This window comes from Habropoda laboriosa, unplaced genomic scaffold (assembly GCF_001263275.1).
Source record: "Habropoda laboriosa isolate 0110345459 unplaced genomic scaffold, ASM126327v1 scaffold80, whole genome shotgun sequence".
Taxonomy (NCBI): domain Eukaryota; kingdom Metazoa; phylum Arthropoda; class Insecta; order Hymenoptera; family Apidae; genus Habropoda; species Habropoda laboriosa.
This window is the reverse complement of record NW_017100193.1, coordinates 499,011-526,853: the sequence shown is the minus strand read 5'-3', so window position 1 is coordinate 526,853 and position 27,843 is coordinate 499,011. Positions and strand designations below refer to the sequence as shown.

Here is a 27,843-nt window from a genome sequence, read left to right as displayed (position 1 = left end):
TGACGAAATTTTCCGCGTGGGTCGGTGGTTTCCAGTCAGGGTTCGTCAAAGTGAAATGTATGAGGGACAGTTCTGTCTTTCCATCTTCCGCTTGAGCATTTTGATTTGACAGAGGTATTTGAATCTTTTCTGGTTCTGTGGCGTATTGATTATCGTATCCTGCACTCCTATCGTCTATAGGACTCTGAGTAACTGTCTGCCACATAGGATTGCCATGTTTTCGCACGTCCATTTGTGCGAAGCTGCATACATCTCCAACGCCTGTTACCTCGATGGTGAAATTACGATAAAAGTCGACAATGTCCAAGGCTCGTTGTCTCATGAGGAAGCAAAGAATGAACGGTGTGAGCAAAGGGGAAATTAATTCTTCTAAGAGGTGAACTGCACGATATTGGAATAGTTGTGCCACTTCGGCTCTCGTGGTTTGAGTGTGAGCATGACCTCGCCAACTATCCGGTCTGTAGTGTGTATGCGCTAGGACAGCAGTCAACAAAGTCTCTGGACACCAAACTAAATTCTCGTCGGGTATAAATGCCCTTGCACCAGCCACCATAGCTCCCAGTATAGTCATGGTAGTCAACACATGTTCTACTGTTAGTACATCTTCGTCGTATACAGTCAATATTAGTAAAACCGCTAGTATACTACCGGCCACGAAAGCAACGTTCTTCGCGATAACGGTCATAATGGGAGACGTAAATATGCTCATGTATTTAGAGGCTGGATGGTAGGCACGATTTAGACGTGCGTTTAATTCGTGATCGAGCTCGTTGAAGTGACGGAGGTATAATCGACCGTATAAAGACCACATTCTGCTACCTAGAGTTCCTGGCTCTCGTTTGATGATCTGTTAGGGAACAGAAATACAATGAATTTTTACACGAGAAAACATAATTGGCTCGTTAACTAGAGATACCCACCTCACCGTAATTAAAGAAAGAATATAGTATCTGCCATAGTAGAATCAGTGGACAAAGTACAAGATTCGCTATTCCAACCCACATGATATGCTTGGACAGTGATTTCGCAAGTTCCTGCCTTTTGTTCAATTTTTTGTAGTCCTCTTTGAGATGCCAATTGTTTTCAAACGGAGACCATGGCCCCCCTGCGTAATAATAGTAATAATGATGATAATAATGAAATATTAACAACGCATTTAATCATCGGCTATCGAAATATATCGAAACTTACAGAACAAAAGTAACTCCATGTTGTATTTTAATCCTCTTGTCATGAAAATAACTTCCCCCACGATAGGGATTTTCAGTCGAACAGGCAACAGGGATTTGTTGATCATTGCCACCATATAATTTTTAAATCTTAATATTCTATGGTATATATCTAATTCCGTAAGCTCTCTTTTGTGAATGCACATCTCCTGCTCCTTTTGCACTTCTCTGACGCGCTTTTGTACCTCGTACCAGGTCAGATTGTCCAGATCGCAGTCTTCGATTTTCAGCGCGGTGTTAAAGAATAGTTTAATGTCCCAAAACTGCGTGAAATGGTACAAAACTTTTACCAGTCGTAAAATCCAAAAAATTGCAGCTACTAATATACAGATCCAAGTGACCCAACCCATTGACGCTGAACATTCGCCCGTTGATAGAATGGCGTCGCTTATCGACGTTTTGTGCGAGGTGCTATTAGTTACATTGTTTCTGAAAATAAACAGATCCCATTACAGGATTCCTCGTTTATTTCGGTATTTACATGTAATATATCAAGTTTGGTATCAACCAATGAAATCTTACTTAAATAATACGGAATAATCTATGCAATGAAAGAGGAAAGTTGAAAAAGTGACTACAAAAACGAATTGTCCTAGTTCAAGCATTTCTTGCAGCATCATACAAGCGAACCCATGTTTTTGGTGGTAGTGGTACATTCTTGTAAAAAATGAATCTAGATCTTCCACGTGATTCCATCTGGCCTTGTTTCCTTCTGGAACCACGTGAATCATCACACCAGATTCCTGAGGTGTCTCCTCGTGCTCATCGTCATCTTCCCCATCCTCCTCCTCTCCATCGTATGGCTCCATGCGTTGATAGCTGCCATCCAATACCGTTGTCATCTGTAAATTCCATCTGCTTAGTTTCTACTTCATAGAGAGTAGTTGTAGCAGGATAGAAGAAAGTAATAGATTATATTATAATAGGAAAGGTATGGAGAAGATAAAATAAGAAAAGTATAACATGCAGTTAAACTTGTCAGGTATAGAGAAAATCCTAAAGGACAGAGTCTTACCGTTTTTGCTCGTCGGTTCGACTCTACACAGGTTATGACAGTTTCTCGTTTCATTCTTTCATGTCATTTAAGAATATTTAACTACCGGTCAATGGTTGCTCCGCAAGCATCTAAAATGTAAGCCACCCACCAAAATGAACGTGTTAACACGCGACACATGAAAAAGATTTGTATCTAGCTGTTAGGTTATTTATTGCAAACATTTCCTTCAAACCCTTCTTTGTCTACTTTTGTTCCTTTGTCTAAGGCAATTCTGTTCTTATCTACCAATGATGATGTCAACTTATTTCTCAATGTATTGGAAATTCAACGTTTCATCATTGTGGTCGTTACCTTAATATTTTCTTAACCAATACACTCTCTCATGAATCATTCTCGGACAAAGTATACGCATGAGACGACTATTATTGAGAAGATTTCGCATAGCGAACAATATTACTTCGATAACACCGAAGAATAAATAAACTAAGGGGAAAAAAATGTTGGATGATCGATTAACGCGCAATAGGAAATTGGATTCGTTGTTCTATAAGAGGATGATGCATTTGATTTTTTCGATATTTTCAAGGGTGAAATCTAGTTTAATTTCAACGAGATTACGAACAATATGCCCAGCTTACGAAGTATAGTTCTCGCTTCGAGCATCGCTTTTGTCTTTGCTTTTCGGCTGACCTTTATCCGACGAAAATAGAAGCGTCGTAGACGCACCAGCGAAAGCGATTGGAATGTTTGGTAACACAGCTGATCTCCATAAACAAAGCATCCTGCCGTACCTTCGTTTTTGCCGACTTTCGTTCCGCTTTCCAAATTGACACGTGCTTATTCCTACCAGCTGCACATTCATGTATCCTCACTCACATATTGACCGCGACGCGAACGATTATTCACTGCTAATTTAGATATTGAATCGTTAAAAACATTCGACCAAATCCCCGTGTTTCACCATCATTGCTGAATTTTGCTTCTATTTGTAGTTCAGCTCGTTCCGCCTGGCACGAACCGTACGTTGATTTTAGGAAGTATCGTTCACGCAGTTGAGCAGCTGATAAGAGCGATTTCTTCGTTAACGTTTAACGATTATTACGCGCCTTTAACCTCTCGATGCCACAAGAAAAATCTATACGGTACAAAACGATAATGTACTTGGCTACATAGTGTAAATATATTTTTTTTCTTCTCAAGGGGCTAGCTGTTCGAATGAATCGAGAACAACAGTGTAATAATTAGGTTTACATATCTTTAATTATTGCAGTATCATATTTACAGCGTATCGTGGAACATCGTAATTACAAAAATATTATTTTACGATACGACACGTGTCGTATTTCGTTCTACGAGTATCTTAGTTCGCGTAGTTATTAAATAAAGGTAACAAATCGTATTGTCGTTTTCAATTGTGGACATTATCGCGCGAATTCAATGAAAATTCTCAGGGATCAAAAAAATCACCGGTACATGTTTCCTCTCGTCCATGGCATCGCGATTACGCCTCGCGATACAAATGCATAGAGGGCATGGAGAACTTTCACCGATGAAGAATACCGCGCCAACTCTCTACACGTTCCTCTACGACTTAATGCTAAAATTGCAACAATAACACTCTCTGTCCTCGTTCCGCGTCTCGATTATTCGTTCTCGACAATGATCGTGGTGGAAAGAAGAGGATTTTTCTCAGCTTCGAGCACGAATATTCAAGGCTTAAGAACGATAATTTACGTTCCCTTTCAAGCTCGTTCTCGTCGAATATTTTCTCCACTTTCTTCTTCTTCCTCCTCTTATTCTTGGTTCTCGCTATCGAACATGGTTCCCCTCTCTCTCGGATTCTTATTCCCGAGAGATAATTTGTCCAGGACGTCGAGGCGTTATCCTACGTCTAGGTGCTAGGAGTCCTCCCAGTCCTCTAGTTTCTTCGTGTTTCGTGCTAGCGGCTGTGCTAGTCTCAGCGGAAGTGGCCTCGGTAGTTTCCGTCTCGCTGGACGCGTCCGGTTCCTCGGACACCTCTTCCTGGCTAGCCTGCGGAACTGGTGCCTCGGTTACCTTTCGTCGAGGCAATAAAGGCGACCTTCTGGACGCCAGAGGCACAGGTGACCTGGTTGTAGTTTTAGGATGCACCTGCAGTCTGTTTCGATTGCGTAGTTTGTTCAGAGGATTGACAGTGGTGGATTTACTCGGTGGTGGACTTGTCTCTGCAGGCGCCTGCGAAAAAGAAAAACAACAAGAATATACATTTTTCACCGATGCTTGTGCGATTGTAGATAGCTCGTGCGTGTGTGTGACGACACAGTTCTTGAAAGACGAGAAGCAGTCGCGTGACATTTTGCGAAAGGGCATTCAGTGAAAGCGACGAGTTCTCGTCGCGACGCGATGGGGGGCGGAGGACTGTCTGAGAACGGAATTTCTTAGGAACGTATCAAACGTAATTGTCAATTTTCCAAGGTTTAACCTTACGACTTCTTTTTTTTTTTGTAATCTAGAGATAACTATTTGCGGGTTTAATGCAGTATTGGGGGATAATAATAACATATGATAATACGCGTAATTGGATTAGATTAGAGTTGTGTACCTCGTGAGTCTCCTCTTCGGTTCCCTCTCCAGCTGGCTCGTCTATAGACGATTCTTCCGAATTCTCTGCAGGGATAGGCGTGGTGGTTGTAGTGGTAGTCGATTGACCCGGTTTCGGTCTGAGATTTACACGAGCACCGGGTTTGATGACCGGTCTAGCTCCTGTTGCCGGAAGCCTCGAACGAACGGTCGACTTTGGTGCCGCAGTAACGGCTTCCTGTGCGGTTTCCTTGGTGGACTCTTGGCTCTCTTCGCTAGCATTCGGTGTAGTGGTCGATGGTCTTCCTCCTCGTCGTCGATTGATGTTCAGTTTGTTGAAGGACGGTCTCGATATTCCCGATGGTCCATTGGAAGACGCGGTCGAACCTCCGTTAGAAGGAGCAGACGTGGTCGTAGAGACCGATCTCGTACCTCCTGTACCACGGAATCTGTTGCGTGTTCCCGACGAGGGTCTTTCCGCTTGAACCGCGCTAGAGCTCTCCTTTTGCACCGCGTCCTCTTCCACGGTAGATTGTTTATGTCCAGGTCGATTCCTCTTGAAACCTCCTCCGTTAGATCCGTTGCTACCAAAGCGTCCTCGAGTACGTTGGGTTGGTTCTGCTGGAGATTCTGTAGTCGTCGTGCTTCCACTTCCGTTCGACTTGTATCTGCCGGAGAAGATCGAATGGAATGTCCACGATATTTCAACACTTGAACCTACTTTTCGCTACTAATAATTGTAAGAACGACTGTACGACTAATTGCAAGAATACGAGAGTAGAGTCTGAGAGATTCGTTGCTCAAAATGTTACCTGTTTCGTGAACCTCCAGCTCCTCCACCGATACCTGGTCTCCTGAACTTGCCTCTTCCAGCGGGTGCCTGAGTGGTTGTAGTGGTAGGAGGTTCGGTGGTAGTAGTCGTGGTAGTAGTAGGGGTAGTAGTAGTAGCGGGCGTAGTAGTAGTTGTGGTTAATTCTGTCACAGACGTCGGGATAGTAGTTGTCGTGGGTTCAGTAGCGAGCGTAGTCGCGGACAATTCCGTCACAGCAGTGAAATCAGTGGTACTTTCGTCGTTCGAGAGTGTAGTTCCATAGGAAGAAGTGTCTGTAGCCTCGCTGCTGCTGGCATCCACCAAATTATTCTGACCTTGTTGCACGAAAGCATACAGATCTAGAGCAACTTTGTCCATCGAGGATGGATACTCTGTTGTAGGACTTTCAGTGCCTGCCGAGGAAGCGGTACTCGCCGAAGAATAGTCCTGCTCTTCGTTCTCTTGCTTATTCTCCGAAGACACTTGTTTCTCTAATACCGGAGACGTTTCTCCCTTTTCGTCTTCCTTTTCCTCGGTGGCTCGCGATAATTGCCCTCTGGTAGGTTCGACTTCGTCCTACAGAAGAGAAGGAACAGTAGCGTTCAAGTTGCGTTATTAGCCGATTGCACAAGATAGCAAGGTAATTACTTCGGTAGGGAGTGTGGTGACCGATGGCCTCCTCCTTGTGGTAGGAGCAGGCACGTCCTCGATGATTTCTTCCACCGGAGCTGGTTCTTGGACTCTTTGGGGTCTCCCTCGTCCTCTGGTTGCCGGTTTCTCTTCACCGGCGGCGCCGCCTCCGCCGTTCTCCTCGTTTGGAGTGACCCCGAGAAATCGAACTGGTCCCTTAGGTAAGACTTGAGGGAATTCCGGGCCCTCTTGGTGCGTGCGGAAGCTGCTCGAATCGACTAGATCTAATCCGGGTCTGGGACGATTTCCACGAGTTCTGGTCGATTCCGTGGTCCCCGTATTGTGATTAGATCTCGATCTGTCATTCGAATGAAACGAATTATTATACTCCGACAAAAGGTGGCTCGTTAGAAAAGGATACACTCACCTTGGAGGGAATCTAGTATTGGTCGGCAGTCTCTCCTCGGACACGTCTTCAGCTTCGATCAGCTGTCTGCTTCTGTTGTTGCCATTCCTGTTGGGAATCACTTCGTTGCTGGCAGGTTCAACCGTGCTAGACCTCTCCGCGCTACTGTACTTGTTTCTGTTGGTGGAGGAGCCGCCGCGCCTAGGCGCGGGCGTGGTTCTAGAAGGAACGTCGTAAGAATTGGTGACGGCCGAGTCCGCGGTACCCGCCTTATTCTCATCCTCCTCGTCATAGTAATAATATACGTACTCGTATTCGTAGTCCTTTCCGTTTGGTCCCTTTTTTACCTGTTCAACAAGATTTCATTCCTCGTGTATATGTACACATGTCGGTGAGACACTTTGGACGGAAAAATCGAAAGTAAATCCCTCTCACCTGGATACGCGAATTGGTGCCAGCGGGAACTAAACTGACGTCGCTGAAGTCGCCGAAATTTCTCTCGCGAAAGGACGTCTCTTTGCCATCGTCGCGGATAATGTTGACGGGAACAAAGTCGAAGGCACGCGCCTCTCTTGGCGTAGTCAGAACAGGCATCATAGTGGTTGGATATTCGTCGCTGAAACGGATGAAAAACGAAGGAAATTTAGCCGACGAGCCTCGCCCCGTAACACAGCTCCTCGAGATTCATGGAAATATTTTTACCTGACGCGCACTCCAGGAATCACAGAGTCCCTCTGGCCATCGAGGCGAGATCTGTGCGTATCTGTTCTTCGAATTCCATCCTCTTGAAGCACCCCGGTGTCGCTGAAGTTCTCCAACTCGACGCGAACCTGTCGTTTCGTAGTGTCCGCTTTATCTTCGTCGATGAAATCGAAACGCCTAACCGGGTCGAGATTGGCTTGCTTTTTATCAAAAGTTTCCAACTTCGGGATAACCTTCTTCGCGTGTTTCCCATCCTTGGAGGCAGTTTTCCTTTCTACATCGACGACGTCGTCGTCCTCTTCGTCGAAGTCCGACGGTCTCGCGATGCTCTCTGGTAGTTTGTGAGACGTGACGAATTCTACGAATAGAAAAGGGAACAGATAGAAGGTTTACGAAGCATATCGAAGATACATTTTCCATAAGAAGAAAAACTTACCTCCGACAGACACCGGTGTACTTTTAGACGCGTTCTCGGCTAGTGTGCACGCGATCACGCAGGACACCCTGTGTACGAGAAATAAATTGACGAACGTAGAATTATAGTCTAAGAGAGATCAAACGCCTATATGTATACACAGGGCAACAGACAACGCTCCGCGTGGTGAAAGTTCGCGGTCTGGTCGGTGAGCTGGAAGCTGCAGGCCAGCTTGGCCTGTTCTTTTCATACTCTGGATAAGCTCGCGTTAAAGTTCAACCGCATGCTTGAGGGAACATCCTCGCGTTCCATCGCGACGCATCAACCGATCGTACTATTACGTATTAACCGATATTAACGAAAGAGATGCAAGTAGGAGATTTCTGGAAGCTAGTGGAAAAGTGCCACCTGCTCCGTTTCGTCTGTAACGAGAACAATTTTCGTGAGCGGATAATTGGAGTTGGACGAAAAAGTCAAGGCCGTCTAGTAGCGTGGCTGGGAACAGCGGTGCGACCTCGTCCTCGTTTGCTCAAGGCTGTACGTTGCTCGAGGCCGAAAATCTGACAGGATCCTGAGAGAAGATCCATTTCTTCGTACGAAACGAACGAACGAACGGAGAGGTGTGTACCGCTCGAGGATCGAGAGGCATGCCCGGGACAAGTTCGAAAATAAATTGCTCGGATGTTTTAGAATCGATGCAGGAAGAAAAATGAAAGATGGAGCGTATGTAAGGAAACGAGTTGTCCGCAAGGTCGATCGGTTACGATCGATTACCTGTGCGGATCAACGAAGGAGAGCCGCTCAGCAAGGGCTCGTTGTCTGGCAACGTTTTCAAGTATTTCGCCTTTTTGCACGGACGAAAAGGTCGCGACGCGTTTCTGTCCGATAGAAAGTCGATGGCTTCATGAGCTCTGCCGCGACATTTGCGAACGCGATCGAAAGGAACGATATATAGATATATACGTGCATCCTGTTTGTGTAGAGCGTAGGATCGGCGGTATTCACCGTTGGCAACCTTAAAATCGTTCACGTTAAAAAGCCCACTAGCCGGATTCTCTGTGTAAAGTGTTGTAGAAACCGTTTCCGGAGAGATTGATTTTTCGGATGACGATTCGAAGGTTGAGCATAGCGAGGGAATTTATCGCGATTCCATATGGAGAAAGCTGTCTCGCTTACAAGCGTATGTAGTGTGGGTATCTCCAGTGGCACGAGACACTCGCGTTACGTAACTCATAACATTACCGTGAAAGCCTATTGCAAATCGGTGAATATTTTTTCTGGTAATTTTGCGAATCGCGCTAAGTAGCTTGGCAAACGTTGGGAGGATGTAACCGAGAGAACTTTCTATTTGACCAGTTTTGCACTGTTGCGCAAAGGATCGTAAAATACGCGCGCGAGGATGCGAGACATTGTCGTTTCGATCGTCTCGCGAGAAGGAAAACGTTGGAGCGTTTCCCCGCGATTCTGCGAAAGTCGCGACCGAGAACGAGAATGCTGTACGACGGCGATTTTTTTTTCTCGATTAAATCGCCGGAGAGAGCGATCTCTGATGAGATTGTAACGATGCAGTAACGAGCGAACTTTTACGATAATTCCCGTCTATCGACACTCTTCCACTCGGCGAGTTAATCGTCAACATTTTCTTACACTTTGAAGAAAAACAAACGGCCAACCGACGACGCTAATTACCATTCCTCGGGGACGTCGTTAACGATGCAAAGAGAAGTATCCGAAAACGAAACCAAGAACGCGTGATAACGCTTTTTTACACGATTAACTGTGCTTTCGACCGAGACCAATTATTGTGAAATAACTTGATTCGCGTGTATATATGTATATATACGTAGGTATCTACGTAGATCACGGAACGGAGTCTAGTTTGCCTGGGTATCGCGTCGATCGGTTTCTTAATGGTATACAGTTGAGGGTACGTTGGAACTGGATGCAGCGGTACTTACAGGAGGACTGCTTTGAACCACATGTCGGCGATTCCTCTTGGACTCGTTGCGATAGGAGAGCAGCAGCTGGATGGTCCAGACGCTTGCTCGCGTAGCAGACCTTTCCCCTGTTTAGGTCGGTTCGAAGCGGAAAATGCGAGGCAATGGTAACGATGGTGGTGGTGGTGGTGGTGTAAGTGGTGGTGCGATGTATCGGCAGAAAATACTGAGAGAACACGTTTCGTCACCGGACACTCGCGATCATCGTTGCCCTCTCTTCGAGACGACACTCTCGTGCTCCAGCTGCGAGACACACCGGCGGTTTCACGCGCGTTCTGCGTACCTGGTTGCTTCGCTCTCGGCTCTCGCTCCCTCTCTTTCCCGTGAGTGGAAGCACACAGAACGGGATAAACGGGTGGAAAAGGAGAGAAAGAGACGCGGAAAACGAGGCGAGGAGTAAAAGTAAGAGGTAGTCGAAGGACGTGGTGAGGGTATGAGAACGGCGGCGAATGCAGGCCTCTACTTATACGCCACCCACCACGGCCACCTGGAGAACACCCCACCAGCCCATGAAAACTGGACACCACGTAGTCGAACTCGACTCGATGTGTACGCGTGTTGTCTCGACTATTTGCTCGGCTGTTCGGCTCCTCGCCGCTGGTTCACCCAGTTTACCTATGTTCCACCTAGTTCCACTCCGTCTCTTCCACACCTCTCCTCGCCAGTTTTCCTTTTCGTCTCGTTTCACATTCTCGTTTATGGGAGGACGAAGCTGCTGCACGCGGGAATTCCAAGGAGCTGCCGGTGAATCGCTTTCACGAATCGCGTGAATCATGTAGCCCCACGGTCGTTGAAAGGCTAGACCGTACGTTGACGACAGAGTGAAAATGCTCTTCCTCCCAGCAACCAGCTTCCTCCAAAGCTAACGATTTTCAAGGATCCGAGTAACGCGACGGCTGCTGCTCTCACTTTCCGCGAAAATTTTCAAGTCAGTGTACGGGACACGTTTGATACGCTACTCGATAGGTATCGTAGGTGTCAAGGCCCGGTGGAACATAGTGAGTTCCGTAATCATATATAAGCAATCCGCAGCAGGCGCGTCGAGAAGCAGAAGGTAGGTGCCGCGTTAAAGGTCTTTACGTCTCGTTGCGCAAGAAGAATGTCGATCCATTAGGACCAGACCAGGCCCGGCCTATACCCGGTATATATCGCGACTACCAACGACATCCTTTTTCTTCTTCTTCTTCTTCTTCTCCGTCGAACGAAGAAAGGAAAAAAGAAGGATTACGCCTAAACGTGGCAAGCAAACAATAACCTTGCTCCTTGGGAGGATCTGTATTGGATCAAGGTTGCGACGTAAAAGCATGGTACATTGGTGGCGTCTGTTTCGTTGGTGGAGCATCAAAGCACAAAGTCTGCGGCAGGCACACACGTCGATACACCCACAGAACTGCTACGAGACTTTCTCTCGACAAGGAGAGCACTCGTGCGCGCCCCTTTGCCGAGCAAGCACGCGAAACGGCGGAGAACAATGTCTCCTGTTATTGTGCGCGCGTTATTGTAGTAGAGTAAGACTGGAATAACCGGAGGAGCTGGCTTCTGTAGGAGCAGAGAGTCGACGTATCACGAATCGTATATGGATGATGGATGAATTAGCCGCGGTCGATTACCATTCAGCCTGGCGCCTACTATATCCGCTGTACCGAGCGCGGTCCGAACCTTCTGCTGCGTACAAATCGAAGGCTAAATACGGCCGGCCATTGACTGCGCTTGCCCCCTTCGGCTTACACAGGTGCATCGTGCCCAGTACGCACCACACCATCAGTTATTATGCCAAGTTTTACCATTTTCATCTTTCTCTCGGATTAGTTCGCGATCGTCCGTTCGTTTCGCAACGCATATTTTACATTGCAAAATGCAATATCGCCGAGTGACGCATCTCGCGAAGATAGGCTCGCGTAGGCTTGATCCTTTTTTCGTAATTCCTCGAAAGGATTATTGAAATCTGTTTACGCGTGTATGGTCATACGAGCGAGCAGAATGCACCCGAGAACCTTGACTGCACTTTCGCGGAACTCGAGCCGCATTTCAATGGACCTTCACGGTTCGCGCGATTTCTCGCGATACACTTTCGAGCAGACCGCGTGTGTGTGATTTTTACAAAATCCACGCCAAATTTTCACGCGCTCGCGACCGGAGCGGTCAGACCGGAGCCGATACGAATCGACCGGCTCGCGATCAAAATTCCGCGCACGGATCACGATTTAACGTTAAAAACCCACGCCTTCAAAATGGCCATTCACACCGTAGGTCTTGACTTTCTCCGTGTTCGCGTTCTAGCCAGCATGCGTAACTACCGTCGTGAGTAGCTATTTAGCTTCTCGTGCGTCATCGATTCTTGTTAACCCAAGATCGAGGAGAACCACTGCACGACAAAAAAAAGAAAACTGCACCTTTTAGATTCTACGTTTCGAAATTTCGCTCGTTTACGCCGGGAATCTTGGAACGTTTGAGATTTTTCAACGTCTATTCGACGCACGATTTTGCAAATGAACACGTTCATCGGGAGGTTAATCTTCTCTCGTCGTAACGTTATCGTATACGAGCATGACGTTATCGTATACATATGTACGCGTATTTACGATGCATCGCGTGGTCGTTAGAAAAATCACGCGAGGTAAGGAGCTAAAAAATGAAAAAGAGAAGCGAGTCTAGCCGATGAGTCTCTGCTTCGAATTCGCCTTTACAAAGTTCACTTTCTCTGGGCACGGATGTGTTGAAGGCTCGTGGAACGTCCACGGGACGTGATCGCGATCGTTATTGACGAGATCCATGGTCTATTTGTAAGCTTGTTTGCTCCGGATATCAGGGTTCGTTGTTAACGCGACGGGGCAACTGGTCAATGGCGAGAGAAGTGAAATTTCCAGGTTGCGAAACATCCTCTGGACGCGAGGTCGAACGCGACCAGCTCCCGTTCAATGTTAAGGACAACCGAGAACCGGAATCTAAGATACCACGCCGGTGGAACATCTTCGTCGATGACTTTCGCTCTCGATAACAATGGCCCGCCTCCTTTTCGAGGAACAGCTTCGTTGTTCGACTCGGCGGCCGTAGGAGGAATGCATCGGACGCTAATAGTGCTCGATTTGGTCGGGAAGCCGCGATGATGAAACCTGCCGAGAGGCGCCTTGAGGAATTTCATGGAAAGTGCCTCCCATCGTCATCGATCCTACCTCCCACCAAACAGTTAACCGGTTAACCGGTCTGGATGCCTTTATTCTTTTATCTTTCGGCGACCGTGACGGCCAAATCGTGCCACTCCGATTCGCGGCTCTTTGCCGAGCCATCCGCGTGAAAGCGTATACGCTTGTCTATCTCGTACTTGGCTATTGCGTAACCGAGTGTCGCGTTCATCTTTCAACTGACGTATACGTAGGTATCTATGTACACATGTAGAACGGTACGGAGGATTGGGTTTGAAGAGAACGAATGTTGGTAGAGGTTGAATTTTTGCCGAGGCTTATTCCAGTTTGGTAAAACTTGACCCAGATCGCGTCAGCTTCCAACACGTTTCGTTACACGGATCGATGATGGGGATGGAGAGCGACCTTAACATTGGTGCACGCGGTAGGCGTGCAGTCTGCGTATCGTCCGAAGGAACCAATCTCTCAAACCACGAAGAAACTTGGAAGGAGTTTTACTCGGACCTGGACTCGTTTACGCCCTTAGATACGACGTACCTTCGTTTGAGAAACATTCACGGATACGATATCAGGGAAAGCGACTAAGGATCTCCGCTCGGAGAAAGTCCTTCCCTCTTCCTCCCCGGCGCTTCGTTTCATTTTCGAGCCTCGTTATCGCTCGTAACGCCCGTATTCGTAGCTCTTCGTGCAGTTTTTTCCCTCGGTTTCATACGAGAAGATTACGCGTGGCTGTTTGCAACAAGCCAGCTCGCAAATGAAGTGCAATTATACGAGTTGTTCTCACCGCGAGACGCGAAGACGACGTATTTCCTCTCTCGAGCTATGTTACAGTTTGTGCAATACATATAATGAGAAATAACGTGGCTCGCCTCGCGTTGCATTTCTATAATCGTTTCCTCATTTCGTAACGGAGGCCGTTGTTGTCATCGTCTTAGTCTTCGTCGCGGCTCTTCTCCTCTTCTTTCCGAACGCGATGGCGCGTTTTTTCGAGCGGCTCGCGAAACCAGATATTTGAAACTTTCTAATATCGCGTTTACGCAATTTCCTTCCGGCTTCGTTATTACTTTCGTAAAGGAACGCGATCTTTATCGATGAGCCATCTTCTTCGGAGTATGACAATAGGCAGGTTTCCGTGGCGGCGAGAGACGAAGCCACGTAGAGAGATCGTTATTACCGCTACATCTGACCGAGGCTTCGGTGACATTATCGAAAGGTCAGCGTAGGACTGGTGGTGTCTTCTCTGTTAAAAGTCATTGCACGAATCGTGTCGCTCGGGTCACGTAGATGTAATACATCCAGCCTCGAAACACGAATATTATGGTAGCGATTAATTGTGATAGCATTTTCGCCGGGGTGTCTGTCGATATCTGGCTGCTGTTAGCAGGCTACAGAGGTCGGGAGAAACGGGAAATTATCGGCGGAATGTCGCCTCACTCAAGGATGACCGGTGAATAGGACGCCTATCTGTTCTTTCGTTGGACTGGCTGCCAGCAATTGTCCCAATTGTAGATTCCCTCGCGAGAGCGGCCATTATTCGTTTCGCTTATGTACAGTAAATATCGTTTCCACGTAAAAGAGAAAATGTCGCGAATTCTCGTGTAAAGATGTGAAATACCGCGGCACAATCCGTTGTGTGTTTTTTTTTTTTTTCTCATTTCTCGAGGTGTCCTGTGCTGCGTTATCAGACGGGTGACGCGACGACTCGGATGGTCTTTGCGAGTGAAATGCTTCTCGCGAAGGCCCCAAGGCCGACGAGATACCGCCTCTCACTTTCCTATATACCTCACCGTCGTCGACTCGCCTTTCGCCCTCTCTTCTACTCTACTCTTCCTTCTTTCCTTACCTATCGTCAACCCGGCGACATTCCGAATTCGTCGCTCGTCCGTCTTCGAAACTCGAATCCTCCCTCCGCAGCTTTCTTGCACGATTCTCAATTAGAGAACGAGAATCGAGTCGATTAGAGGAGGGCGTACAATGGAATAATAGAATGAGTCAAAGTTTTGGGAGTGGTGTATGCGAGATGTATAAAAGATGAGAATGCGAGAGTGCAGATGGAGCACGCCCTCGACATTCCAAAGGCACCGGTTGGAATTTCTCCTGCTCACATCCTACGCGCTATTCTTGCACACGTACTTAGGTGTATATACGCATGTAAATATGTCGGAGAAAAGTGACTTGCGATAGATAAGGATCTTGGACGTGAAGGTTAGCCTACCGGGGACACCCACGAGATCTCGAAAATTCCGCATAAATTTTGCATTAGTTGCTAGTACACTTTGTTGGTTTACACACTCTGGAACGGTGTTCTCCCCTTTTTCTTCTTCTCTTTCCTTTTTTCTCAGAAATTTTATTGTCGTATTAATTTACATTTATACAGTAAGTAGTACCTTGAGTATTCGGTTGTGAATGGCAGCCTTCTTCTATATACACGTAGTTTTCTTTTCGTTTGTTTTTTTCTTTTTCGATTAGTACGCGATCGTGACAATGGTGTCCGCGTGTCCGTCGCGTCCCGATTTTCCAAACGCGCCTGAATTACAAAAGAGGAGAGACTTTCGTTCGCGTCGCTTCGACCCGAGATCACGAGGATCGTGCGTTTTATTCGTCCCGCGTGGTTAGAGGAAGCTGAGAAATTCGCTGTTCTCTCCGTGATCGATCTATCCTCTGCGATAGGGCTTGGGCTTCACTTGAACCTCCTCTCGCTGAGTCTCCTCGACCTCTTCTTGCAAGGGCTTGCTTCCCCTGGATCCTCCGAACCTGCCGCGTCCCGAAGACTTTGCCTCGTTTGCAGTGTTGCTCTTGCTGCGACTATTCGTGGTCGCCCTGAAAGAATCACCGTTCCTTTAGTACTCTGAAACCGGTGGAATCGAAGAGGAGAAGTGTGCGCATTCGTTACTTGGATTTTGCTGTTGTCGATTCAGTGCCAGTTTGAGCAGCAGAGGATTCTTTGTGGTTGGTGCTCGGTCCCACTTGAGCTCTCCTTCTCTTCAGTGCTGCCAGCAGGTCCTGATTCGACCTTGAATCGATTTTTTCACGCCGTCACATATCAGCAAAGAGGGGATTAACGTTTTATAGTGTGCGTCGTTACCTGAACGGTCTAACTCCACCTCGAACCTTCTTCGAAGCCTCCGTCGTCGTGGTGAGGACCTCTTCTTGCTGTTCCTGCTCCTCGTCGAGCTCTTCCTCGCCTTCTTCTTCGAGTTCAGCTGGTTGCTCGACAGGCTTCGCCGTGGTCGATTGTGTCTTCGAAGGAGAATGTTTTAACGGTCACGGGATATGTTTGAAAAGGTTGGTTACACGAATGGAACAAAGGGGTAGAGCCGGTGGAACTCACCGTTGCTGCGCCGGAAGATTTTCTGCCTACGTTCACTCGTCCTCTCGAGGACAATAGTCCACCGAGTCGAGCAGAATTGGATCTAGCCGGTGTTGGAACGACTGGTGCCGCAGCTGGTTCCTCCTCATAATCGTACTCCTCGTCTGCTGACCTGACCACGGCTATCAGGCAAATCGCCACCAACCTGTAAACGAATCAGTTCTCTCAGTCTTTCACGATGTTCGAATGTTCCAATTGTTACTTCGACGTGGCAGGAAATGCAGAATCCCGCGAGGTCGAAAAACGAAGATCTCGAACGATAGTGAAAGGAGGATCTAGGAAATGCCAGCGAACCGAATAATCGACCGCAACAGGAAGTAAAGGACGGAGACTCTCTTCCTCGATTCCTCCTGAATGGAGGTGCGAACGATTCGCGTGTAACCAAGGCTGCTGGGCTATTAATTCGCAATAACCCGGACAGCTGGAGATATTGCGATAATGGGGGGGTTGGAGCGTGTGGCGAAACGGAGGCATTGCACGCGAATCGGTATAGAAAATACTTTTCCTAACAGTAGGAGGCAACGAACTCACATCCGCGCGAGCAATTTACTCTCGGTGGACGAAGCGTAAGGAAGCGTTGCTAACCTTTCGTGGCTATTTCGCGATTCTTTCGCGTGTCACTTGAAATTTCGTCGTCCTTCGACGCAAGTAGGTCAGGTTTTTCCACCGTAAAGGGTTAAAACGATCGCACAGGACACACTGCGGATCGAGCTGTTGCAGTGTGCTGTAACTTTCGCCAGGATCGAAAATAGAATCGGTGACGAGGACGAGAAACGTCCTCCCCGGGGTTGGAGAGGGGAATCGCGTGTACGTAGGAATCGTTACGTAGGATCGTGCACTCGCGGCTGCACGCTCGTGTCGTGGTAGATCCGCGTATACACCAGCTGGATTTTGACCTGTGACATTCACGTACGAAACTGACTTTCTCTGCTTGGCTCGTGCAACTCCGCAGGATTGGCCGCTTGCGAGGGACACACGAAGTACGTGAGGTGGCTCACAAATGTCACGAAAACTAGCCAAACTCGAACCTCGCGAATTTCTCTCGTACAGCTTAAAAGAAAATGGCAGAGTTTTCCTAGAGAACCGCGCTGGTTCCACGGTTCCTCGCGGCTACTGGCCTTTGCGGGTGTCCTGACGCAATTTCGTTGCTCGCTCGAGCGACCGCGGCCGGCCGCGATTGTGACATAACGTCACGGTTCTTCGTTTTCGTGGTTTTTCAAGAGAAATTGCACAGTTTCGATAAGTTGAAAAGGTACACCACAATAGCCACGCGTACGAGATGCCGAGTCCTAATAATGTCAAGGAAAAGCAACGGTGAATTGCGACACGGGTTGATCGATAGTAAAACGCGTTTTCTAATCGATTTCCTGGTTGGAAACGGGATCGACGTTTGCATAACGCGCTTTCCTGCATCCTGTTATTAGTCGTTGATCCGACGATCGGTTTCTGTCGTGTTACGTGCACTACGCGAGCCGGTTACTTGCGACAGTTAGACTAAATACGAGTACGCCACCTTTCGATTGGCCTTGGTCCCTGCTATATTCGGATATCCTTCTTCTCGGTTGCTCACTCGCGAAAATTCATTTGAAGCTGCGTTGGAAATTGTAATACTTACGCGAATATTGCTAACTTCATGGCGTGAAATTCGTTCGTTCGCTGGTGGGTGGGTGCGTGCGTGCGTGCGTGCGTGCGTGCGTGGAAGAGCTGGTTGCGGATGGTGTCCTGCGCGTGCAGCGTGGAAACGTGGATCGGCTGTTACCACGGGCGCGAAGCCGCGAAGAATGAATACGGAGCGGTGTAGAGGGAACCGAAAGCACACCACTGCAATCACGGAGGCTGTGTACTTTGGAGTGCCGAGTCGAGTTTCCCCTTCTCTCTATATATATATCACTCTCTCACTCTCACTCGGCTAGCAGCCACCCGTGCCCGGGCCCATCCACCTATCGTGTACATGTGATTCTGATATATCCTTCGCGAGACCCGCGCCATTGTTCCCCTCCGAGCCACCATTTTCCTCCTTTTTCCGAAAACTCAACAATCTACACCTGTACGCGCGGGAGGAGAAAACGGGCAAAAAGAAAAACGAAGAAAAATTGAATTCTTCAACCTTTTGGTAAATAATTCGTTCAGGATCGCGAAGGACAGATTAGAATAAACTGGTACTTGTGGTACGAGTGGTACTTTTATTCTACCCAAGTACCATAGTCGATTTGACTGGAACGTTAGGCTAAATCGTTCCCAAGAGTCGGCTGACTACCAATGGGAAAAATCAGAGTGCAAAGGGTCAAGTATAAGTGGTCGAGAATAATCCTTCGTATCGCGATTGAACGAATTTGGTAACCGATCGATAACACGGAGGCGACTGAACGGATCGAACAGTCCGGCGATCGAGTCGATCGTCCCCCGAAACGAGCTTAGGACGTGTTTTATAGTTAGATAGAGCGTAAGCAGTGAAAGTGAGCGACACGGAGCCCGCGTATACCTGCCTGCTGTGGGCAAGAATGCGCCAGACACCCTGACCGTTGTCCTCTATTTGCTTTTGTTTCCTACCGCGAGAATTCCTACTGGATTCGTGTAGAATCGTGGCAAAGTTTGCACGGTAGAGCGAACGTCGTAAATATTGTACCAGTAGGAGGCTAAAGAAAGCATCCTCTCGACGGTGTTGCCCGCTAGACGGGAGGACGATTATCCTTGAGATTCCAACGTGTCGTCCTTTAAGCGCAGTCGCTAAACCAGCCGTCGGGGGGAAATTATTCAAAGAGGATATTTCTTTGTTTTCAACGTCGTTCGTTATTTTTTTTTTTTTTTTTTCATTCTCCTCCTCCTTCCGTTTCGATTAATCCGGCCGTGACGAATAAAGCATTCATTCAGGTTCGAAGGGAAAAAGTATCGCAGTCTTGTGCAACGGTCTCTACGTGTACAGGACACGCGCGAATACTCGCTGAAATCGCGATCGAGCGAAATGTGTCTAGGATCGAGGAAAGCTACGGCCTTCCTCCGCTTTGTTTACCGATAAAATCAATTCCAGACAGGTCGCTGTTCGAACTCCTGACGGCGGAGTCGTCTCGGTTCGCGAGATATTCAGGATCTTCCGTGTGCAAATGTCAAGAGGTGTTGCGGCAAGTACAATTGCGCGTTCCAACCTCTCGTTTAACCACCTCGAGCTCTATCGAGAGCTCTCTTGCGCGAAACGAATCTGAAGAATGGAAGAGAGAGAGAGATGGAAGACTTTGTGTATCTCCCGACATATTTCCCACATATTTCCACTGGAATCTCATTCAGTTTCGACCTTAATCCTGACATTTTTCCTCGATTACCGCATCGCTTCTTTTCACCATGGCGGTTCGAGGAAATAGAAGGCGCAGAATTAGTTCGGCTGGCCGAAAGTGTTTGGTCAGCGGTCGAAATCCCTTTCTAGAAATCGGTAGGCTCTAGAATCTAGAAGAACCGTTCGAGCCGCTAGTAAAACTCGTGCTGTCACCTCTCGGCAGTGCTTAGCAGCCTTCGAAAGGATTTACCGTCTTTGTAGGATCGATGGGATCGAACGGAGTACTCGGCCATTTTGTTGCCTTTCATCTTTCCAACGTTTCGCGAAATATCGATCTTTCACGTGGATCCAGCACGAACGATCGTTTTAATTTACTCTCTCTGAAACTCTTCCGACTCGTTTCTTTCTCTCGTCAACTACAGGTAAAGTTAACCAACGGCGCGTTGGTATCGCGTGAGCGTTTCATCGGGATTACGCGAGAATTAAGTTAAATAAATGTCAGATGTACGAAATGTGCGAAGCACCGTTCAGTCCGCTTGAATTGTTACGGTAGAAATTGGCCGTGGATAGAGAAAAGGGCGGGAAAAGACGAATGAAAGTTTGAACTTTCAGTTTCTGCCGAGCAGTAGCGCCATCCGGCAGAGTAGCCGAAGAGGGAACTAAAAGAGTCGAGGAGCTTGTCTGTCACTTGTTGCATCGCCGTCGGCCTGACGTTCGTTCGCTCCGGGCCCGGCGTGCTTGAACCGGTGCTCTCCTCGTCTATTTCTATCGTTACTTCCCTATTCCTTCGAGTCTTCGAGTCGTTCTCTCGAGTACGGTGCAAGTTACTCGTGAGAACAATTACATACGCGCAAGAAGATTTCGAAGGAGCGAATTGTCAGTGTCGCGTGTTCTCTTCACCCGTGAACATCTCCTTGGACCGTAAATTGGATCTTCTGCTCTCGCGTGGGTCTGACTAATTTGCTATTCGTCATGGTGAGTAAACATCCGAGAAGATCGGTCCCGTGCCGAACTTACGAAAGGGAAGTAAATTCAAAGTTCGCGTTATACATATTGGCGGGTAACTTGAAAACGATCGACGTTAAACGTAGAATATCGCTACTTCGTTCGAACGAATTGGGCTCGGCTGGTAGGTAGGTAGTTGCAGGTAAAAGAACGCGGGTTCTTCGTATTCACGGCTCGGATCTCTGCTTCTTCTCTGAAGGAGGGAGGCACAATGGCTGCGTACATACAATAGACGCGATCGTCCGTGCATGCTCGATCGAAAGGAGCTGTTATCAGCTTACGAAAAATCTACGGTCTCGCACATACACAGATGTATTTCGTGGAAGACCGTTTCATTGGAAGTTTGCTCGAATGTTCGCGACTCGTAGCTGTCGTTGGCTCCTTTGTTTCCTGGTCCAGTGGCGATGGACGCTACGGTGCTACGTCCATTTCTCCGCTCTCTTTCTCTCTCTCTTATTCTCTCGCCTTCGACACCGCCACCACCATCGCCTCCTCCTCCTCCTCCCCCTCCCCCTCCTCCTTCTTCTCGTCCGTCTCATTCTCGCGTTCTCTCGGAACCAGTTTCCAGCTGTCAGCGTCCAGTTTCTCGTACGTGTGCGCCGTACTACGTGTATGCAATGATTTTTCTCGGTGCACGAACGCTGCTGACCCATGGTAACCTCGAGCCGCTCGAGCACGATCTCTCTCTTCTCGATCGTTCGTTCGATTTTTCGGCCGTACGCCGGAGGAAAGGAAAGAAACGTTTACGCGTCGCCTCGACCGAAATAATTTTCTCCCCCAACGAAAGGCGAAGGGCGCGCGTCTGGACCGAAATAGGCGGATGCGAGGCGAGTGGTTCATTCATGGGAGAGAGACGGACGTGTAGCGTGTAGGAGGAGGGCCGAAAAAGGAGGACGAAGGGCGGGGAGGGGTGTAGAGAGGGCTGATTCAAGCGTCGGGGCTTAAATTCGTCGTAGCCGAATAGTCGTAAGGGAGAGGGGGAGAGAGATGTCTTCGACCGTTCTGTTTACTCGAGACTTTTCTTTCCTTCGGGACGGACTGGGAAAATCACGCGAGGGATCGAGCAGATGCTCGTTCCTTCAGGTCAAATCTTTCCCAGGTATTCGCCAAAAGTATCCCCCCGTCGTTTTGTACCTGCGTGTTTCCTTCCGCCTCGATAGATTTACGATCCTCCGCGATCGAAGATGGTATGGTTCGCGCGTGTCGCCATTTCCCCGCGTAGTTGCACGCTCTGCCTACATAAATTACCTGCCTATATTTCCAAAAACTATCTAACCTACAATTACACTGTAAATGATACTATTTTGAATTCTGTGACGGAAATACGTGATCTTGGTGTCATTTTTTCCTCCGATCTTTCATTTTCTAAGGATATCTTAGTTACATCAAGTGCAGCTTTCCTTACTCTTTGCTTAATTCACAGGGTCTCGAAGTACTTTAAGAACGTTAATACAATGAAAATTTTGTTCTGCTCCTTGGTTCTATCACGTTTAGAATATTGTGCTATTGTCTGGTCACCCCATCATCGCTATCTCTCCTCCAAACTTGAAGGCTTCCCGTAAGCTAAATTGTAGTATGTCTCGCCTTGATCATAACTATTCGCCTGCTTTATCTCGTCTTAACCTTTCATCTCTTGAACGTCGTGAGAATAGTATTTGATCTTATTTTTGCTTTTAAAATATTAAATGGTCCCTCTTGCTGTCCTGCTATCTTATCCAAATTTTATTTAAATACATCTCGGCCATCTCTGAGACACCGTCTAATATTACGTACTGAAGCCAGTTCAATTGTCTAAATAGAATTTTTATCAATGCCGATAGATTTTACTGTTCTCTCAATTTTTCTTCCTCCCTTATTACATTTAGAAATAATACTATGCGATTTCTGGCCCCTTACGACTTTTCTGTGCAATCTATCTGTCTCTTTGTAGTTTATTGTTTTTCACTTTTGTTTACCAAAGGGTTAAAACCCGTGTACTAATAAGTAAATAAATATTAACGAAGTGTCGAAGAAACTACTCGTCTAGACGACAAAGCCCCGTTAACCGCGACACGGTTTCCGTTTTTCCGTAACTGGCTCGATTCTCACACACGTCCGAAAACGCTTCTTCTCCGAAACGATACCGACAGTGCCGCGGCGTTGCACAAGCGGCCTCTCGAAGGAGCTCCACGTACGGGGGACAGCTTTTCACGCGGAGGACACGGTCGTGTGTGTTCTGCCTCGCGATCGAGAGGAATCGAGACGAGGCATATCCGTGTCGAGGTCGACGGAGAGTTCTTTTATTCGTGAAAGGTGGTTACGTTCGGGGAGAATTCGAGACGGTATCGTAATAGAGAAGGAAAGCAGCCAGGGGCTCGTACCTCGTTATACAGGGTGTCCTTGAGAGAAACGAAGGAGAAAATTCGGTGTCACGTATCGAAAATTAAGCGAACCCCGTCGACGCGACATGGCCGCGGTGTAAAACGACTACCGGAATTCTACACACGGTAAATACGGCACGACGAATGTCCCCCGGATGGATTCCAAGAGATATACCGGCGATGAGAGTCACTGAAGAGTGGCCTGCTGATACCGGGCGATGCGTCATAAGTAAATAGGCGCGTACCTGTAACTCGTTATCGGTGTGAACGCTCAGTTGGCCAGAGGATAAGCACGTTGCTCGTCGCGTTCGCTGTTGCATACTTTTACAAATCCACTCCAGTGTCTTTCGCTCTTTCTGTCCCCCACCTTCTGTTTCACTTGCTCTACGTGCATTACGCGACCAAGTCGCAGTCAGTCAGCAGAGAGGCATCGTTGACGCCGCCTGGTCCCTCCTTTCCCCCTCCTCTTTCTCTCTCTCGATTAATTCTTCCCTCCCTTGCCCTCCTCCTACAACTCCGCGCGTGCTCCTCTTCGCGATGTCCCGTCGCGGATCTCCTCGTCCTTTTTCTCGCCTGGTCGGAAAGTCGCGTTCGCAGTGAGGACACTCGATCGATCGAACAGTGCGCGTCTCAGTGTTGTTCAGTGGATTCCTCCTCTCCGAAGACTTGCCTTGGCTCCTCTAATCGATTAACCTCCGATAGATCTCTTTTGACGAGAGAACGCGCGCGGTTTCGGTTGCACCAGTTGGACAGCTTATCAGTGTGCCAGATGCATGAATCGCCACGGTTTAATGTTATCGATAGTTGTCGCGAGTGCTCCTCTCGTACAAGTGGATCGATAACTGTTACCAGTTATCGCGAGTTAATTAATCCTGAGGAATCTGCCCGGGGGGGAAGTGGTCTCGAAAGGAACCTGGTACGGAAAGTGGATGTAAATAGAAAATTTCACGCGTACACGTGACTAATGGTATTAAATTGTTTCGGAGTTTCGTAATGTTTCGCGCGGAATCTGCTCATCGGCGTTTCTCGTTTTACGTAACACAGCGTTTATTCGGCCAGGATGTGCCTTGTAGAGTAGCGACCTTAGTGCATCCTGCAGACCGACGGTCGGCAACGGGCAAAGGAGCCCTCGCGATAGTATCTAACGACGATAATGGGATAACGAGAGCTACGATAATTAACCGAGACGTCCCTCTGCGCTCCGTCAATTATCGCGCGCTCTCTCTCTGGCCGAAGATTACGGAATGCGCTGGTCGGCAAAACAACTGTACGTCGGTTCGTGGAAATATCAATTTGCCGTAACTGGCCCGCGAATATCGACCTGTCGGCCGAGGAACGTGAATTCTAACCGATATTTAAAAGGAAAGAACAGTTTAGGTTCGTTCCGATCGCGTTTTCTTTTCTCTCACCTTTTTCATTGCCCCGCTCTACTATCGTGCAGCGTGAAACGGTTACGTCAGGTACAACCGTTGTTTACGTAATAATCGATGGCGACAGCGTGTATTTTTACAATCGTATCGTAAGCCAACACCGGCGTATTAATTTCAATCGCGAATATTGCATTTCCCGCTGGGCTCTTTTCTCGAGCGAAAGAAGGCGGTGCACATCGCGGCGCCGGTGACCCAGCTGTTCCTAGACTCGTGAAAACGCTTTGCTCTCGAGAGATCGCGGGAGAGAGCGAAAGGAAAGGTAACGGGACCGCGAAAAACGCGCTCAAAAATGACTAAAGCGTCCCGGTTCGGGCGGTTTGCGAGTTACCAAGGGAATTGGTTACGGTCGTTGCTCTTGGCGACTTTAAGCCGTCGGTTCTTCCGTTCGAGCCGCGAACGCGATGACCGGCCAACTTGCGGGCTTGCTCTTTGCTCGTTCGTCACACACCGCGGCGATCGGTTCTTTCGTAATTTACCATGGCACCGTGGTGTTCCTCCTATTCTTCAACGTATCGCGGTAAACACGACATCGTTGATACGAAATTGACGAAAGAGATAGAGGGGAATTGTGCAGCATGTCAGATGTGGGAGGGTCGAAGGAAAGAGAAAGATGGAGAGAGAGGGAGAGAGCAGGTCACGAGAAATTGGACGCAGCATTCTTTCGTGGACGAAACGGGGCACGAGTCACGTAATGTGGTAGTTGGAGATAAACGCAGAGTCGAGATCGGTTTCTCGTAATCAAGGTAACGTGATACCATGTGCGAACCGCGGCTGATATTATCCTGGCGCCTGCATAGCGTCTCGCCAAACTCGATCCTTTCGCTCCGGCCTCGGGAGACCGTTTGTTCTTGCCGTCTCGAAGTTTGCGCGAACGCGGAAACTTCACCGTTCCCTTTGCGCCCGGGCAAATATCCAAGATACCTGCAGGAATTATTCGTTGGAAAATTTTTGTTTCTTTTCTCTTCGACGAGGTAAAGAGTCCGCAATTTTCCACGGTGTATCTAACGATAAGTACATACTAGGACCGTCGTGACATTCCTGCGTAACATTTCGAAAGGAATTTTTGGCGAATTCGATTCGAGGCAGTGTTGATGCTTTGCATTCCAGGCGCCGCTAAGCTGTGCTTCGTGGGAGAAGAAGGATGGAGGCGGCGGAGGAAGTCGGCGATAAGGGTCCCTCGAAGAAGAAGGAGGAGGAGCTCCGAGTTCTCTCTGTGGACAAGGTTACCGTCGAGAAGATCGTTCTCGAGTCCTCCACCGGGTCCCGGGAAGTGCTTCTAACGAAGAACGAGAGTTCCAGGAAGCTGTCGTTAAAATCTGAGCCTGGAAAAACGCTCCTGACGCGAGCCAAGGACGAAAGAAAGGAATCCACCGATACCAAGTATCGGGCTTCCCTTCCTGAGGATATACTTATCTCTAACACTGCCACTGGCAATCTTGCCTCGAACAACGATGTTCCATCGAGGCAATCGCAGAATATAGAGAAAAGGATCAAACCCATCAAATTAACCAAGAGCCCTTCCATTGGTAGCATCGCTGTGCCAGGTCTTAGGGCGCTCGCGAAATCCATTGGCAAGAACGGGAATTCCAGCGACGCGAACGTCGTCGAGGAGAGTAAAGGGGAAGTGGAGAAGATCAACGCGAAAAATCGTCTGGAGAAAAGTCAGACGAACATCGAGGTACTTCAACAGAATCTGAACACCAAGATAGACGCGAACACGGCTCAGAGGTATAAGAAGAAGCTGCTAGAGCTGCAGGAAAACTGCGCTCTAAAGTTGCCGGTGCTCGTGGACTCGAACGCAAACGAGAAATTTCTCGGCGAGCTTGCGTTCGACGAGGAATTCTTGCGGAAGCACAATCTCGACAAGAGATTGAAGATCGAAGAGAACGGGCTGCTGGAAACGGATTTAGACCGCGTGTCGAACGAGGACTCGGACGAGATTGTTCTGACGAAGAAGAGCGTGAGGCCTAGGTATAGTAAGAAGGTGTCTGAAGTGGAAAAGAGGTGGTCCGGTGAATTTTTGGAGAATCGATTGGAGCGTCACTCGTCAGATTCGTCCAAGTCCTCCTACGTGGAAGAATTTGGCAGCGTATCCTCCAGAGAGAGCGTCGGCGAAGAGCAGCGCGATCAAGGTACGTTGATCTTCGAACAGGAAGAGGGTAAGACAGAGTTTGAGAACGACGAGACGTCGATAGACCTTTCTGGAAATCGAACTTTGGAGGAAGTGCTCGCGGATAGTACAGTTAGTACGGTAGACTCTGACTCCTGTGTCGAGGATAGGATCAAAGCACTCGAAGAGGACTACGAGGAGCGTGAAAAAGATGAGTGCGATACGGAGGTGGTAGTTCGCTTGGCGTTTCAGGATCGAGCTAACGAGAGAGGAAACGAGACTGAGAGCACGATAGACTCGTTGGACTTCACGTACATTCCCGGCGATCTTCCAGGGGTACGCGACGGGTACGCGAGTCTCATAAAAGAATTCGCCATGGAACCGGGAACCTCGCGAACGAAGAAGGAGGAGAAGCAGAAAAAGAAGTTGGGTCTTCGACGTTTGCTGCCGGGCTTCTTCTCGCCGAAGGACTCGAGGAAAGACTACAAGAAGAAGGAATCGAAGGACAGGAAGAGGCCGGACGATAGACACTTCGCCAGGTACCAGCAGAACGGGAATTACACCAGGTCACCGGACACGATGAATCTGAACGAGGACATCAAGAGGAACGTGAAGCTGGATAACAGCTTGAACGGGTCGATAATCGAGGAGAGGCTGGACGAGATTAAGCGAGAGCTGTTTCCGGACCAGGGACCTATAACTAGCACTCCGGATCATCTGGCGAGGGACGAGGATCAGGGTCTTTTGAGGGATAGAGCCGGAGCGCCTAGATCTTACACGACCGACTCGAGCCTCAGTTCGATCGCTCCGGACGAGAGGTGGAACGAGAGGAACGCGAATCTTGGAATATCTCCGGACATTAGGAAGTTCGAGCAGAGGCAGAAGCGCGAGGAATTCGGCCAGAGATACGGCCAGCTCGAACGGAAGCACAGCCTGCAGGAGCCGAACCACGCGAGTCGATCCTATTTTTTTCAGAGAAATCACGGCCCCTCTGGAAGAATCTCGGCTCCGCCGAGCGAAAGGTACTTGGTTAGACCTAGAGCGATCCATCCTATCGACAGGCCATTGCCAGCTATTCCTCATTCTCGAACGGAGTTGTCCAATTACGAGAATTATCTGGAGGAGCAGGACGAGAGACAGGAGCAAATTCCTAGGTACAACACTAAACCGCCAGAGTATTTGAACGAGCATGGATTGTACGAGAACGATAACTCGTCCGGATTAATCCTAAAGTCGGTATCTGCTCAAGTAAAGATCACGCGACAGCCTATAGTGAATCAGAACCACAGAGCGCCTCTTGTTGGAAGATCGCCCAAGTATCTTTCCTCAGGCTCCAGCCAAAAGTCCGGTGACTATGGTGATTCGAGTTGCACGCCAAACTCCAGTCAAAAGAGCGAATTTTCACCGTCAA

At 48.3% G+C, this 27,843-nt stretch overlaps 4 protein-coding genes across 5 annotated transcripts in view; 1 reads left to right on the top strand and 3 right to left on the bottom strand.

Annotated features, from left to right (window-relative positions):
* LOC108570147 (autophagy-related protein 9A) overlaps positions 1 to 3,199 on the bottom strand; it is a 4,770-nt gene extending 1,571 nt beyond the window's left edge. Inside the window, exons 1-6 of one of the 2 annotated variants that reach the window (XM_017931937.1) lie at positions 3,018 to 3,199; positions 2,245 to 2,354; positions 1,752 to 2,071; positions 1,192 to 1,658; positions 921 to 1,105; positions 1 to 847 (exon numbers count right to left, since the gene is read on the bottom strand). The exon at positions 1 to 847 is cut by the window's left edge and continues 104 nt beyond it. In XM_017931937.1, the coding sequence (XP_017787426.1) occupies positions 1 to 847; positions 921 to 1,105; positions 1,192 to 1,658; positions 1,752 to 2,071; positions 2,245 to 2,298 (1,873 nt within the window). In that variant the 5' untranslated portion in view covers positions 2,299 to 2,354; positions 3,018 to 3,199. Of the gene's footprint in view, positions 848 to 920; positions 1,106 to 1,191; positions 1,659 to 1,751; positions 2,072 to 2,244; positions 2,355 to 2,916; positions 2,987 to 3,017 lie in introns of those variants that run through there. The other variant, XM_017931938.1, reaches the window with a different exon arrangement.
* Positions 3,200 to 4,068: 869 nt separating this feature from the next.
* LOC108570196 (mucin-5AC) lies at positions 4,069 to 9,730 on the bottom strand. Its single transcript, XM_017931999.1, has 9 exons — positions 9,708 to 9,730; positions 7,771 to 7,838; positions 7,335 to 7,692; positions 7,068 to 7,248; positions 6,654 to 6,979; positions 6,245 to 6,584; positions 5,598 to 6,172; positions 4,808 to 5,453; positions 4,069 to 4,440 (listed from the first exon to the last, which is right to left on the bottom strand). Exons 1-9 carry the CDS (start codon positions 9,728 to 9,730, stop codon positions 4,069 to 4,071), a joined length of 2,889 nt encoding a protein of 962 aa, XP_017787488.1.
* Positions 9,731 to 15,543: 5,813 nt separating this feature from the next.
* Positions 15,544 to 17,894, bottom strand: LOC108570197 (helicase SWR1). Its single transcript, XM_017932000.1, has 5 exons — positions 17,875 to 17,894; positions 16,221 to 16,404; positions 15,975 to 16,129; positions 15,783 to 15,902; positions 15,544 to 15,709 (listed from the first exon to the last, which is right to left on the bottom strand). Exons 1-5 carry the CDS (start codon positions 17,892 to 17,894, stop codon positions 15,544 to 15,546), a joined length of 645 nt encoding a protein of 214 aa, XP_017787489.1.
* Positions 17,895 to 25,463: 7,569 nt separating this feature from the next.
* LOC108570136 overlaps positions 25,464 to 27,843 on the top strand; it is a 53,729-nt gene continuing 51,349 nt past the window's right edge. Inside the window, exon 1 of the mRNA XM_017931926.1 lies at positions 25,464 to 27,841. Within this exon, the coding sequence (XP_017787415.1) occupies positions 25,464 to 27,841 (2,378 nt within the window). The remainder of the gene's footprint in view (positions 27,842 to 27,843) is intronic.

Coding starts and splice junctions, on each gene's coding strand:
- LOC108570197 (XM_017932000.1), bottom strand. CDS start 17,894: ATGAAGTTAGCAATATTCGC. Junction 16,405..17,874: donor ATGAAGTTAGCAATATTCGC/GTAAGTATTACA, acceptor ATTCGTTTACAG/GTTGGTGGCGATTTGCCTGA. Junction 16,130..16,220: donor AATCTTCCGGCGCAGCAACG/GTGAGTTCCACC, acceptor TCTCCTTCGAAG/ACACAATCGACCACGGCGAA.
- LOC108570196 (XM_017931999.1), bottom strand. CDS start 9,730: ATGTGGTTCAAAGCAGTCCTCCT. Junction 7,249..7,334: donor ATTCCTGGAGTGCGCGTCAG/GTAAAAATATTT, acceptor CATCCGTTTCAG/CGACGAATATCCAACCACTA. Junction 4,441..4,807: donor CCGAAGAGGAGACTCACGAG/GTACACAACTCT, acceptor TCTTTTTCGCAG/GCGCCTGCAGAGACAAGTCC.